Source organism: Apodemus sylvaticus, chromosome 5, assembly GCF_947179515.1.
Source record: "Apodemus sylvaticus chromosome 5, mApoSyl1.1, whole genome shotgun sequence".
Taxonomy (NCBI): Eukaryota; Metazoa; Chordata; class Mammalia; order Rodentia; family Muridae; genus Apodemus; species Apodemus sylvaticus.
The window spans coordinates 2,920,077-2,934,559 of record NC_067476.1 but is presented as its reverse complement, the minus strand read 5'-3'; the positions used below and the strand labels follow the sequence as shown (position 1 = coordinate 2,934,559).

The following is a 14,483-nucleotide window of genomic DNA, read 5'->3' as shown; positions in this document are numbered from 1 at the left end:
CTGAAAATTAATCTTTTACTCTCTATGTGTTCTATTATTATATTGCTGTTTAAGAACACCATGGCCATGGCATCTCTTAGAAAGGAAAGCACTCAAATATACATTTTATGGGCACCTGTCTTAGTCAAACCAACACACTTCACTTCTTTGCTCTTATCGGCCTGTACATATTTCATAATGCAAAATGGTTTCAGTCCAACTTCAATGATTCTTACAGTCTATAACAGTCTCAACTCTGTATAAAAATTCAAAGTCCAAAATCTCTTCTGAGACTCATGTAATCCCCTATAAAGTCAAAATGATAAAACTCATCACATACATCCAACATACAATGGCACAGAATATGAATTTCCATTCCAAACGGGAGGGAAGGGAACATAGTGACTAAAACCCATCAGGGCAAACTCCAAACTCTGCATCTCTATATCTGATGTCAAAATATTCTTCAGATTGCCAAATCTCCAGTTTTGCTGATTGTAACATACTTCTTTTTCTTGGGCTAGGTCCACACCCTTGGAGTAACTCTCCTTGGCAAATATCCCACCACTATGGCATTCCCAATATTTTGGGGGTTTCCAACAAAATCCAGGCTTCACCTTCATGGCTCTGCATCTCCATGTAGGGGTGGCCCCTAACACATGCGTGGTTCAGTGGCTTTTCTTAGTCACTGAGGGAAATTCCATGGTTGCAAGAAGTTTTATATAAGAGCAGCAAGTACCTGCACCATGCCGGGCACCAGCAGGCCATATGGCACCGCGCAGGGGGCGGGGGGCATCTCATCTGTGTGGATTCTTTGGCCCAGGGCTCCCAAGACATTTCTACCTAATTGCTAAGTACCTTTGGTGGGTTGCTGCCACGCCAGCTCCATGCAATGACTGCCTTCCTCATGGTTAGCTGTCACAATTTCCAGTAACCCGATAAAATAAAAATTCTCTATATATCTCAATAAATTCTCAATTCACAAGATGCTCACACAACAATTTCAGAGCCAATTGATAATGATACAAGCTACCCATCTAGTTGAGAAAAATTACATCAATTATTCTAGCTCTATATACTATTATAGCTACCTGTGGCTATTTGAAGCCATGTGGAATCTGAATTGTCCTATTTGTCCTCAATTTTTCTTCTCTTCTCCTTGCTTGCTCCCTGTCTCTGCAATTCTTAGCTCTGCTTCCCCTTTTTCTGTCCAATCACAGGCTTCTTGTATTAATATTTAAATTAATTGTACAGTGAAAATCTTGCTACATATCACCCTTTCTGTTCAAATAAAAGAAACCCTTTCTCTCAAATATAAACTGAGCACAACTATTAACATTTTGTAATTTATAAGGTACAAGATAGACCTAACACCCAGTCCATCATTTTTGTCAATAAAAACAGAATACTCTGTCATCTGTTCTAACTTAAAAGACTTATAATTCTACACCTGACTTATGTCCTGGCTTTAGATTATATGCTATCTGAAAACCATCCTCTCAAATCTGTTCTCTCAATGTTAAATTGCCTGGGTTGGCTATGATATTATCTGGAATTTAGTTCTCTTGGGGTCTTCCTCTATCAAATCTGATCTATATTACTCTGAAGGTGTATAGACACTAATCCCCTTTTCTAAAAATGCAAAGACAAAACTTTTCTCCCAAATCAGCATATCCTTAAGCCAGTAACCAGAAAGTCCTTTATATTGACCTCTATCGTAGAGGAATAATATAACAACAAAACTCAAAATCATTCCCATTTTGAAAGTCAAAACAATCCAAAACAAATGAAGTAAACTAAAATACTGGACATGCCTATTCTTAGGCCTTTTCTATTTTGCCAAGCAGGATAATAAGCCAAGATTCCCGTAGAGCCCACTTTAGACAGAATTTGACAATCTTGTGAGGTATATTAGGGCACTATATCTTTATACCATCTTTCTGCTTGTCTTTCTGCCTAGAGCAGCCATCTTGTTATCCCATCTATCTGTTCAGCTCTCTGCCTGGAGCCAAAGACATTAATTTTATTAATACCTGTTATAATAGCTAACTGTTGAGCTCTCTACCTGGAGCTACAGATATTATTGATACCTGTTTATAGCAGGTAATTATCACTGTCCACTCTAATTGGAGTCAGTGACTCATTTTCCCTATCTAAGTTCCTAACCATGGGTGAAAATCCCCACATGATTCAGACAAAATCTGTATATAAATCTTTCTTAAAAGCAAGCAATCCCAATTTTATAAATGCACAGTTCAATCCACCTCTGCCCTAAGAAGTAGGCACTTCCATCCTTTCTTGAATCCTTTCTCTAGAGCCAGTACTACATGCCCAAACTGCCAAGTTCTTTTGCTTGCTGGGACTAGTGTGTGCCCCCCCCCTTGTTAAAATGCATTTTTATCAAGTTTTTGTTTTTGATGATTTCCTTCACTGCCTAAGCTTTTCTCTAATTCCCGTTTAAAAATTGCAAACTTTGCTGGGTAGAGCCTTGCCCTGAGTCACAACTCTAGTCCATTTAGAATCAGGCTTGTCTTTCAACTTCATTTTCTTGAGCGTTGGACTTACCTTCATTACAGTTCCTGGTGCTCCTTTTCTCCTCAAACTGTGCATTTTATATTTTTCCTTGCACAACTTAGAGAGGTTGAGTACATTGTCATCATGGCAGGAAGCATGGTAGCGTGCAGATGTATACAGTGCTGGAGAAGTAGCTTGAGAGTTCTGTACCTGTATTTGCAGGCCACAAGGAGAGGGGGAGAGACAGGTGGCCTAGTATGAGCTTTTCAAACCTCAAAATTCACCTCAAATGACATACGTCCTTCAACAAGGCCATACATACTTCAACAAAGAGTGCCACTACAGCATTCAGGAATATTAGCCTGTGGAGCCATTTTTGACTAAACTATAAAACCAGAAGTGGCAAATAGTTGAAATTACCTCTGTGCTGTCTATATGACCAAGACCAAACCATACCCTTAGGCCCTTAAGCTACCTAGAGATAGGTTACCTGTATTAGCTTCTTAGAAGAAATGACAGGTACCCTGAATCAAGTTTCTATGGAAGTATAAACTTGCACTTATAAAGTGCACTTTCTTGTGCACTGTGGATTATATTACACCATGATTTTTTTCTCAATTATACTGGGCTTAAATACATTAGGAATAAACTGGCTGATATTAGACTTCTCCAAGTCTAATCCAGATTGACAAGTAAATTTGCACCTAGTGTTCATTCTAATTTCTTTGAGGGTTCACTCCTTTATTTGGATACCTGCAGGAACCACCTCAATTTGGGAGAAAACATATTTGTCCATTGCCAAATGTCTTTTTGTTGTAATTCTATAAATATTTAAAGATTTTGCCTGATAAAAATTCACTCAATGTGAAAATTCAAAACTTCCTTTGAGTATCTAATCCAAACAACAAGCTTACAAACTATGTAGTCCAAATCAGCGTAGAGAGCCATCTCATTTCTTTTTTTCTTTCCTACTAGATGCTGTATTATGTAAAGAATATTCCAGCCACCCTGAAATTCTTCCATGGTCTCTTAGCTGACAATGCTAAAATTCTCATTATTATTGTGTCAGGTAAGCCGTTTCAGTCAGCCTGGATTTTAAAATATCAATTGTAAGCCGATGCATGGGTTCATATGCTTAGATAAAGTTAGTATATCTTGTCTTTGTTATGAAATTAATTTCAAATTGAGTTTTAGATTAGTAAACATGTCATTTGCAACAGTGCTTAGTCTAGAGAACCTAGCAGAAACAGAATCTTTTTGCTTCCATCTATTCAGAAAGCATCCTGTAACCTCTATAAAGGAATTAGAGATGATGCAATAGAATACATACTGCTTTTGTAGAGAACTGGAATTTGATTTCTATCACCTATTTCAGGCAGCTTACATTGATTGTAGCTTAACATATGTATATATCCATCATGTACACATGTGTACACAAGCATACACACACAAATAGACACAGCAGAAACTATAATTAAATCTTACAAAAAAGAAAAGAGAAAAAAAATTCTTTGCCTTGTATATTTACATCTGCATTTTTTGCTGTGCTAAAACACTGGCCAAAACAAATTGAGGAGAAAAATGGTTATGTCCATCAAGGCAGAAGTCAAAGTCAGAACTCAAAGCAGGAACGTGAAGGTCGGAACTGAAGCAGAAATGTCAGAGGAATGCTGTTTGCTGGCTTGCTTCTAGCCCTTCGTGCTTACTGATGTCTCCATTTACACTGGATCCACATATATGAATTCACAGTGAAAAAAATTTAATATGGCCTTCCACCATGCTCACAGGCTTATCTGAGGGAGGAAATACCTTAATTAAGAACCCTCTTCCAAGGTATGTCTATATTTCTGTCAAGTTGACAAAGAGCAAACAGCGCAGCATCTGTCGTATCGGGCAGAAATTCAAGTGATGATAGTTTTAACATAAGGAGTAAAGGAGAACATTGACTATATTTACATATATTATGCCACTTGAATGTCTTTTCCCCATCTTTGTGATTTATTAAAAGTAAATAAAATTTTAATTATTTTAGATGTTACTATGCATTTGAATACTATACTATACTAAATTGCCTTTCTAAAGCCATTAGCAGCATGCATCATTTATAGCTTTTCTTACATACCTATAAAATGTTCCATTTATTTTGCTTTGCTATATGGTTTTATTTTTCAAAGAAGATATTTAATTAGTTTGTTGCTCCCAGGGTCATAGTCAGTTTTACACAAATACTACAGGTAAATTTAGAAAATACAGCGTGTACATCCAAAAAAGAGAGCATACACTAGCAGCTTAACAGCACACATGAAAGCTCTAGAACAAAAAGAAGCAAATACAACAAAGAGGAGTAGATGGCAGGAAATAATCTAACTCATGGCTGAAACCAACCAAGTAGAAACAAAAAGAACTATACAAAAAAACAACAAAACCAGCAGCTGGTTCTTTGAGAAAATCAACCAGATAATCCCTTTAGACAGACTAATCAGAGGGCACAGAGACAGTATGCAACTTAACAAAATCAGAAATGAAAAGGGAGAGGATAACAATGGAAACTGAGGAAATTAAAAAAAAATCATCAGATCCTACTACAAAAGCTTATACTCAACAAAACTAAAAAATCTGGATGAAAGTGACAATTTTCTAGACAAATACCAGGTACCAAAGTTAAATCAGGATCAGAAAACCATCTAAACAGTCCCATAACCACTAAAGAAATAGAAGTAGTCATTAAAAGTCTCCCAATCAAAAAAAAGCCCAGGACCAGATGGGTAGAATTCTATTAGATCTTCAAAGAAGAACTAATACCACTATTATTCAAACTATTCCACAAAGTAGAAACAGAAGGAACACTACCCAATTCATTTTATGAAGCAACAATTAAGCATATACTTAAACCACACAAATTCCCAACAAAGAAAGAGAATTTCAGACCAATTTCTCTTAGTAATATCAATGCAAAATACTCAATAAAATTCTCACAAACTGAATCCAAGAATACATCGAAATGATCATCCATCATGATGAAGTAGGCTTCATCCCAGGGATGCAGGGATGGTTCAATATACAGAAATCCATCAACAAAATCCACTATATAAACAAACTAAAAAAAAAAACCAAAATAAAACACATGTTCATTTCATTAGATGCTGAAAAAGTATTTGACAATATTCAACACTCCTTCATGTTAAAAGTCTTGGAAAGAACAGGAATTCAAGGCCCATACTTAAACATAGTAAAAGCAATATACAGCAAACCAGTAGCCAACATCAAACTAAATGGAGAGAAACTTGAAGCAATCCTACTAAGATCTGGGACTAGACAAGGCTGCCCATTCTCTCCCTACCTATTCAATATAATAATCAAAGTCCTAGCCAGAGCAATTAGAAAACAAAAGGAGGTCAAAGGGATATAAATTGGAAAGGAAGAAGTCTTCATATCACTATTTGCAGATAATATGATAGTATATTTAAGTGACCCCCCAAAATTCCACCAGAGACTTCCTAAACCTGATAAACAACTTCAGCAAAGTGGGTGAATATAAAATTAACTCAAACAAATCAGTAGTCTTCCTCTATTCAAAGGATAAACAGGCTGAGAAAGAAAAAAGGGCAAGAACACCATTCGCAATAGTGACAAATAATATAAAATACTTTGGTGTGACTCAAATCAAGCAAGTGAAAGATCTGCATGTAAAGAACATTAAGTCTCCTAGGAAAGAAATTGAAGACGATCTCAGGAGATGAAAAGATCTCCCATGCCCATGGATTAGCAGGATTAATATAGTAAAAATGGCTATCTGGCTGAAAGCAATATACAGATTCAATGCAATCCCCATCAAAATTCCAACTCATTTCTTCATAGTGTTAGAGCAATTCACAAATTCATTTGGAATAACAAAAAATCTGGGATAGCAAAAACTATCCCTAACCTCAAGCTATATTACGGAGCAGTAGCGATAAAAACTGCATGGTATTTGTACAGAGAAAGGTAGATCAATGGAATAGAATTGAAGACCAAGAAGTGACCAAATGGTCACTTGACCTTTGACAAGGAGCTAAAACCATCCAGTGAAAGAAAGCATTTTTAAGAAATGGTGCTGGTTCAATAGGCAGTCAACATGTAGAAGAATGCACATCAATCTATACTTATTTCCTTGAACTAATCTCAAGTCTAAGTGGATCAAGGACCTCCACATAAAACAAGATACACTGAAACTAATAGAAGAGAAAGTGGGGAAGACACTTGAACACATGGGCACAGGGGGAAATTTCCTGAACAGAAGATCAGTGGTATATGCTCTAAGATCAGGAATCCACAAATGGGACCTCATAAAACTGCAAAGCTTTTGTAAAACAAAGAACACTGTCAATTGGACAAAATGGCAACAAACAGATTGGGAAATAGTCATTGTCAATTTTGCATCTGATAGAGGGACAATATCCAATATATTACAAATAACTCAAGAAATTAGACTCTAGAGAAACAAATAACCCTATTAAAAATGGGGAACACATATAACCAGAATTCTCAACTGAGGAAACTCAATGGCTGAGAAGTAGCCAAAGAAATGGTCAACATTCGTAGTCATCACTGAAGTGCAAATTAAAACAAACCTGAGATTCCACCTCACACCAGTCAAAGTGGCTAAGATTGAAAACTCAGGTGACAGATGATGCTGGTGAGGGTGTGGAGAAAGGAACACTCCTCCACTGTTGGTGGCATTGTAAGCTGGTATTCTGGAAATCAGTCTGAAGGTCCTCAGAAAATTGGACATAGTACTGCCTGAGGACCCAGCTATACCACTCTTGAGCATGTACTGAAAGATGCTCCAACATACAACAAGAACACATGCTCCACTCTGTTCATAGCAGCCTTATTTATAATAGCCAGGATTTGGAAAGGACCCAGATGTCCTACAACAGAAGAATGGATACAGAAATTGTAGTACGTTTATATAATGGAGTACCACTCAACTGTTAAAAACAATGACTTCATGAAATTCTTAGGCAAATGGATAGAACTAGAAAGTATCATTCTGTATGAGGTAAATCAGTCACAGAAGAACACACATGGTATGTACTCACTAATAAATGTATATTAGTTCAAAAGCTTTGAATACCCAAGACATAATTCACAGACCACATGAAGCTCAAGAAGAAGAAAGACCAAATTGTGGATGCTACAGTCCTTTTTAGAAGGGGGAACAAAATACTCACAGGAAATAAGGAGACAAAGTGTAATCAGAGACTTATTGAAAGGCCATCCAGTGACTGTTCCACCTGGGAGTCCATCCCATATACAGTCATCAGACCCACACTATTGTGGATGCCAAGATATTCTTGTTGACAGGAGCCTGATATAGCTCTCTTCTGAGAGGCTCTGCTGGAGCCTGACAGATAAAAAGGCAGATGCTCTCAGCCAACCATTGAACTGAGCATGGGTTCCCCAATGGAGAAGTTAGAGAAAGGACTGAAGGAGCTGAAGGGGCTTGCAACCCCATATCGCAACAACAATATCAACCAACCAGAGCTCCCAGGGACTAAAGCACCAACCAAAAAGTTCCCATGGAGGGACTGATGGCTCCAGCTGCTTGTGTAGCAGAGGATGGCCTTGTTGGGCATTAATGGGAGAAGAGGCCCTTGGTCCTGTGAAGGCTCAATTATCCAGTTTAGGGGAATGCAAGTGTGGGAAGGTGAGAGTGGGTCAGTGGGGGAGCACCTTCATAGAAGCAGGGGAGGGGTGATGGTATACAAGGTTTCCAGAGGGGGAACTGTGAAAGGGGATAACATTGAAATGTAAATAAATAAAAATATTCAATAAAAAAGAAAATGCAGCACAGGCATTAAAGTCATATGTAAGGTTTGCTGTGTAGTGTAGGTTGGATTCAAAGTTAATGGCCCACTTGTCTCTGTCATTTGAGTATCATGGGCATCTGCCATTATTCTGTATCTTTGTAGTAATTCTTTGATGTGAACAAAATTCACAGATTGTTCACTTGTTAAATGACCTTTTACTAAATATGCCACAGTTATCATCATCATCACCAGATAATAGCTCCAAGCACTGAAACTGTACTACAAAATTTGTCCTCACATATAAAGAATAATTTTTTTTAAATAATGATAATATTGTGCTTATAATCCTGGACTCCACTTCTTATGAGGGTTCAGAGCCAAGAACTCTTGTATAAAACTAACTCCCTAAGGGAGCATTCTGATATACTATTTTTACCTTTGTTAGCTAAAATTACTCAAGTATATGGGAAAGGTCTGGTTTTCAATTTTGAAGAGATTATGTAAACCAGGCCTAAATTTGGACACTTGATAAAAATTACTTTGTATTACAAAGTTAAACCTAGTTTTCAGTGTTGTGGAATGTCTTACAATCTACATCAATAAAACAAAAACTCTATTCTAAACAGAAATTCATCCTGAATTGACATACTTTATATTAATCACAATTCTACTAGTGAGCTTTCTGTTATTTATATTGCTATTGAAGATCAGCCTTAGTACATGGTGATCTGATAGGATGCATGGGATTATTTAAATCTTCTCATATCTGTAGAGGCGTGTTTTGTGACCAATTATATGGTTTATTTTGGAGAAAGTACCATGAGGTGCTGAGAAGAAGGTATATTTTTGTGTTAGGATGAAATGTTCTATAAATGTTAAATCCATTTGGTCCATAACTTCTGTTAGTTTCACTGTGTCTCTGTTTAGTTTGTGTTTCCATGATCTGTCCATTGATGAGAATGGGGTGTTGAAGTCTCCCAATATTATTATGTGAGGTGCAATGTGTGCTTTGAGCTTTAGTAAAGTACCTTTTATGAATGTGGGTTCCCTTTTATGGAACCCATAGATTTGGAGCATATATGTTCAGAATTGAGAATTCTTCTTCGTAGATTTTTCCTTGGATGAGTATGAAGTGTTAGGTCAAGGAAAAAGTGAAGAAAGAAATTATAGACTTTTTAGAATTTAAAAAATATGAAGGCACAACACACCCAAACTTATTGCACACAATTAAAGCAGTGCTAAGAGGAAAACTCATAGCTCTGAGTGCCTCCAAAACGAAACTGGAGAGAGCATACACTAGCAGCTTAACAGCACACCTGAAAGCTCTAGAACAAAAAGAAGCAAATACACTCAAGAGTAATGGCAGGAAATAAGCAAACTCAGGGCTGAAATCAACCAACTACAAACAAAAAGAACCATACAAAGAACAAAACCAGCAGTTGGTTCTTTGAAAATATCAACAAGCTAGATAAACCCTTAGCCAGACAAACCAGAGGGTACAGAGATAGTATCCAGATTAATACAATCAGGAATGAAAAGGGTGATATAACAACAGAAACTGAGGAAATTTAAAAAAAAAATCAAATCCTACTACAAAATCCTATACTCAACAAAATTGGAAAATCTGAATGAAATGGATAATTCTAGACAGGTACTAAATACCAACATTAAATCAAGATCAGATAAACCATCTAAATAGTCCCATATCCCCTAAAGAAGCAGTCATTAGGTCTCCCAACAACAACAACAAAAAAAAATAAAAGAGAAGATGAAAAAGAAAAGGAAAAGGAAAAGAAAAAGAAAAAGAAAAAGAAAAAGAAAAAAAAAACATAGAACCAGGTGGGTTTAATGTAGAATTCTATTAGACCTTCAATGAAAACCTAATACCAGTAGTCTTCAAACTATTCCACAAAATAGAAACAGAAGCAACCCTACCCAATTCATTCTATGAAGCTACAATTATGCTGTGTATTTTCCCTTGTAGATGCAATAGTTTTTGTCTAATCAGGAACTTGTCACAATTTCCTTTCATAGAGGACTTCGTAGGAGATTTTTTTTCCTTACATCTTTAATGTTCCAAATAGATTTTAAAAAGTGGTTTAGTGTATCTTTTATTTTCAGAAGATACCATGTATATTTAAGAGGCATTTAACTACTATAAATTATTTTGATGACTTAAAAAAAATAGGCATAAATCTGAAGTGAAATCTTGATGGCCATCCTCAGTTCTTTCCTTTTATGTTATTTTGCAGGAGAAAGAAATTAATCTTTATATTATTTGAGCTAGTTTTGATTGTTCTATTATTATACTCTTCCTAATTGTTACTATGATCTTGTGCAAAATAACTGAACAGCCAGAAGTGTACACACATTTAACCATGTTTTTATGTCTGCAGTAAATATGTAAACCAAATAAATACAGAATCAGGAATGGCAAAAAAAAAAAAAAAAAATCCAGAATGTACTGCTTGCATTTTTTAGGTGATGTTTCTTGTAAGAAATGTTCTTTTTCTGTTCCTACAAACACTCATTTATCACCTAAGGTATATAAAGCTAAATGTACATGGGAATAGTAAAACTAACACTTTTTTGGTTATGAGCACAGAGAGTAACACCTGGGTATGCATATTGTTCTATGATTTGTGTAGCATGTATGTTACAGTACTTTTCTTTCAGTTACAATGAACTGTACTATGTAATGTGAAAATTTTCTGTGAAAATACATGAAATTAATGGCATATAATGTTCCCTAACTAAAAGAAAGCAGTTAACAAGCAGACGGTACAAAAATAAAAGATGAGACTTCCAGTTCAATACATTTTACTGAAGACAACATATTTTCATTCTTTTTTAAATGCCTGAGTGATTCTCTATTGTGTGCACATGATCAGTTGAACCTAAACACAGGTGGTGGCTGTTTCTCATAAGAATACAGAAAATGTTTGAAGGTTTCCTATCCACTGGAACCAGGGGTCTTTTGGTGCTCATATTGATTTATGGGAGAGAGGGGGTGCATTGTGAAGCCAATTTTCTAAATGGTTAGAATAGTAAATTCTGCAATAAAAAAAGACATATTCATGCAAAACAAAATAAAAAATGAAACAATTCTACTAGTGAATCTGACATTTTGAGCAGTTTCATATTTAACTGCTAGGTATTTACCAATAAGAAAGAAGAGCATTTTATGGTTTAGAATATGGTATTCTATGTGAATTTTAGAACTGACCAAGCTCCTTTATAGAGTAGTCTGCTGGCTGCAGCAAAAGAGTTAATATAACCCATAAGTCTTTAGCATCAAGAAATCTGAAAACAAAACAGATCCAGGGAAGGATCGAGGAAACATGGGGTATGAATACTAGTGTACTTACTATATATATAAACTTTACTTCTAAGCCTTGGTTAATTTTAGGCTATTTTTGAGAACTAGAGCCATATTATATTTGCATTTATCCATACATGGTATCCAAATGAGCTCTGTGTGTTTTTATAGGGAACCAAAAAGCCAGTAAAAGCAAGAATTAATTTTGTTAAAAAAAATAATCTCGAGCCAGAAATTATTCAGTAGATGCACTTCATATGGTAGAAAGAGTTTTTGCTTTTTCATATATGTAGTTCACAAGATTTTTTTAGTGATTGAAGAATAGGAAGTTGTCATCTGTAAGAAGTAAATATTTTTAATTGATATCATTCCTGAAAATGAGAGTTAAGAACTAAGAGTGCTCAGTTCATTAGACTAGAACTCAGATAAGGTCTTCCTATTATCAAAGTCACTATTTTTGGGAAGACGTTTTTACTACAATGAAGAAATGTCACATTATCTTTTTCTTAATGTAATCACTGAACAAAAAAAGAAAAATATTTCAGAAATTTGCTTCTATTTGTGAAAAATGTTAAATAAAAGTATGAATTATAAAATAAAAAATCACCTTTTAAAATAGTTTGATTGGTGCTTAAAGAAGAAATTTAACTTGATTAAAGAAATATTACTGCCAAATAAGTTGTCCATTTTTCATCAGTTTAGTTAACTAGGTTGTTCCTAATTTCCCCAGTTACAGTCTCTCATGAGTAACAATTAAAAACACGGAATAAATGGCATTAGATTTTATCCAAACTATCTTGAGTACCCCCTCCACACTCTCTGCACTGGAACTTTACTGCTATTTCGCATCAAAGACTCTCATGAGCTCAGGAAAGTAAAGATCAGTACCTTTGCCTTTCAGTTTATTCCTATAGCTTTGTATAAGATATGGGTCAACAGAAAAAGGTCAACATGTGTTTGAATTTGACTGAATAGTTGTTTATTTGTATTTTGTGATACTGGGACTCCAAGGTTCTAAAATACAACCAAAAAGAAGATATGATGCATCTAATGGTGACTACATGTAAAGCACAGAAACTATGTGTATTTGCAGATTTGTTTACATTGAAATTAAAGGTTCTGTGGAAAAAACTATATATTCTCACGTGCCTATATGCTGTATATGGAGGTACTCAGACAAAATAATGTAGGATAAACAAGCAAAACTAATTAGGACAACAAAGACAGGTTGAAATCAAGAAAATCAGGTCATTTAGTGGTCAGTGTACTATAATAGATCTTAAATTTTCTACTGTGTTCCTTTGCTTCTGTTATAGAGCAATTTAAACTCAATAAATACTCAGTGCTAACTAGCAGAACTTTTTCATTATCAACATGAAAAAATGGAATGAATAGAAAGTATAAACTGCTTGAATTTTGTTTTAAGTGGTGAGTTTTTGCACTAAAATATTTCACTGATATGTTTTTCATTTCTTCTGCTTGCTCAATCAATTCCAAGTTCCTTGGCTGGCTGGTCAGTTCTTAAATGTACTAGCCTTGCATTTTCTTCAAATCCTTAATAGTTGCTCTTTTCATCTGGTTAACCTTCCTTGTGATGCCTATGTGATTGCTGAGAGATTGTGCTCAAATGTTACCATAGGAAACAGACTCTGTGATCACCATAGGTAAACAGCTGTATTCAAATGTCTTAGACCATACTTATGCCTTGCTTTGTTTTTGTTGCTTACACTTTATGTCATATGATATATTTACTCTTCTCCCTGGTTTTGTTATGGTACTTGAATTCAGTTTCACAAAAAGTATGAATATTATTTTGTTCTGTTCTCTACTCTAAATTTCTAATGACTGAGAGAAGCCAAATGAAAGAAAAAAATAAACAACAACTTTGTTTTTTGCCTAGGAACTAGTGGCTGGGAAAAGCTATGGAAAAAATATGGATCCCGCCTACCCAGGGATGACCTCTGCCAGTATGTCACATCTTCTGATCTTACTCAGATATTGGACGACTTGGGTATTAAGTATGAATGTTATGACCTTTTGTCCACCATGGACATAACGGACTGTTTTATTGATGGTAATGAAAATGGAGACCTGCTTTGGGATTTTTTGACAGAAACTTGCAACTTTAGCAAAACAGCACCACTGAATCTCAAAATGGAAATTATGAAAGATCTTCAAGAGCCTGAATTTAGTGTTAAGAAAGAGGGCAAGGTACTTTTTAACAATAATCTGAGTTTTATAGTGATTGAGGCAAATGTATAAGTCATAAGAGTATTTAGAGTTTATATTTTGACCAAATGCTGATGTATTTACATATCAAATACATATTATTTAAATAGTGTTAAAATTAATTCCATAATAGGACACAGTATTATCTCTTATAAATGAAATCTACAAATTTCCATGACAACTTAGTCTTTCTCAAGAACCACATGGGCTACTTCCAAGTTGTGACCTTGAAGGAAAATATTCAGTTTAAACACTGCCTCACTAGAAACATGGGACTTGAGTTTTCGTTAGCTTACTGATAATAAAGTTCTTTCCATTTTCTTAGTGTACTGGAAATTCTTAGACTAGCAATAAAATAAAATATGTCATCCATTCTTTGAGTAAGGTGATATTTGTTGACTCTCTGATGACAAAACATAAGTATTTCTCTACTTGTACAGAGTGTTTATCTTCCCACTTTTTTCTATAGTAGTTTCTATATGTTTTATTAATAGTATCATAAAATTGGTGGCTGGTGGGATGGTTCTTCCATAGGTCCTGCCAGGGTTCAGTTTGAAACTTGTATGTGCTATATCTCATAACCATTTGTGACTTCAGCTCTAGGGAATCTGATGCCATATACTGGCCTCTCTAGGAATTGACACTTATGT

General features: G+C 35.3%; 1 protein-coding gene across 2 annotated transcripts in view; it reads left to right on the top strand.

Annotated features, from left to right (window-relative positions):
* Hnmt (histamine N-methyltransferase) overlaps positions 1-14,205 on the top strand; it is a 59,107-nt gene extending 44,902 nt beyond the window's left edge. For both annotated transcript variants that reach the window (XM_052181758.1, XM_052181759.1), the window contains 2 exons: positions 3,469-3,562; positions 13,505-14,205. In XM_052181758.1, coding sequence (XP_052037718.1) covers positions 3,469-3,562; positions 13,505-13,866 — 456 coding nt within the window. In that variant the 3' untranslated portion in view covers positions 13,867-14,205. The remainder of the gene's footprint in view (positions 1-3,468; positions 3,563-13,504) is intronic.
* The last annotated feature ends 278 nt before the right edge of the window (positions 14,206-14,483 follow it).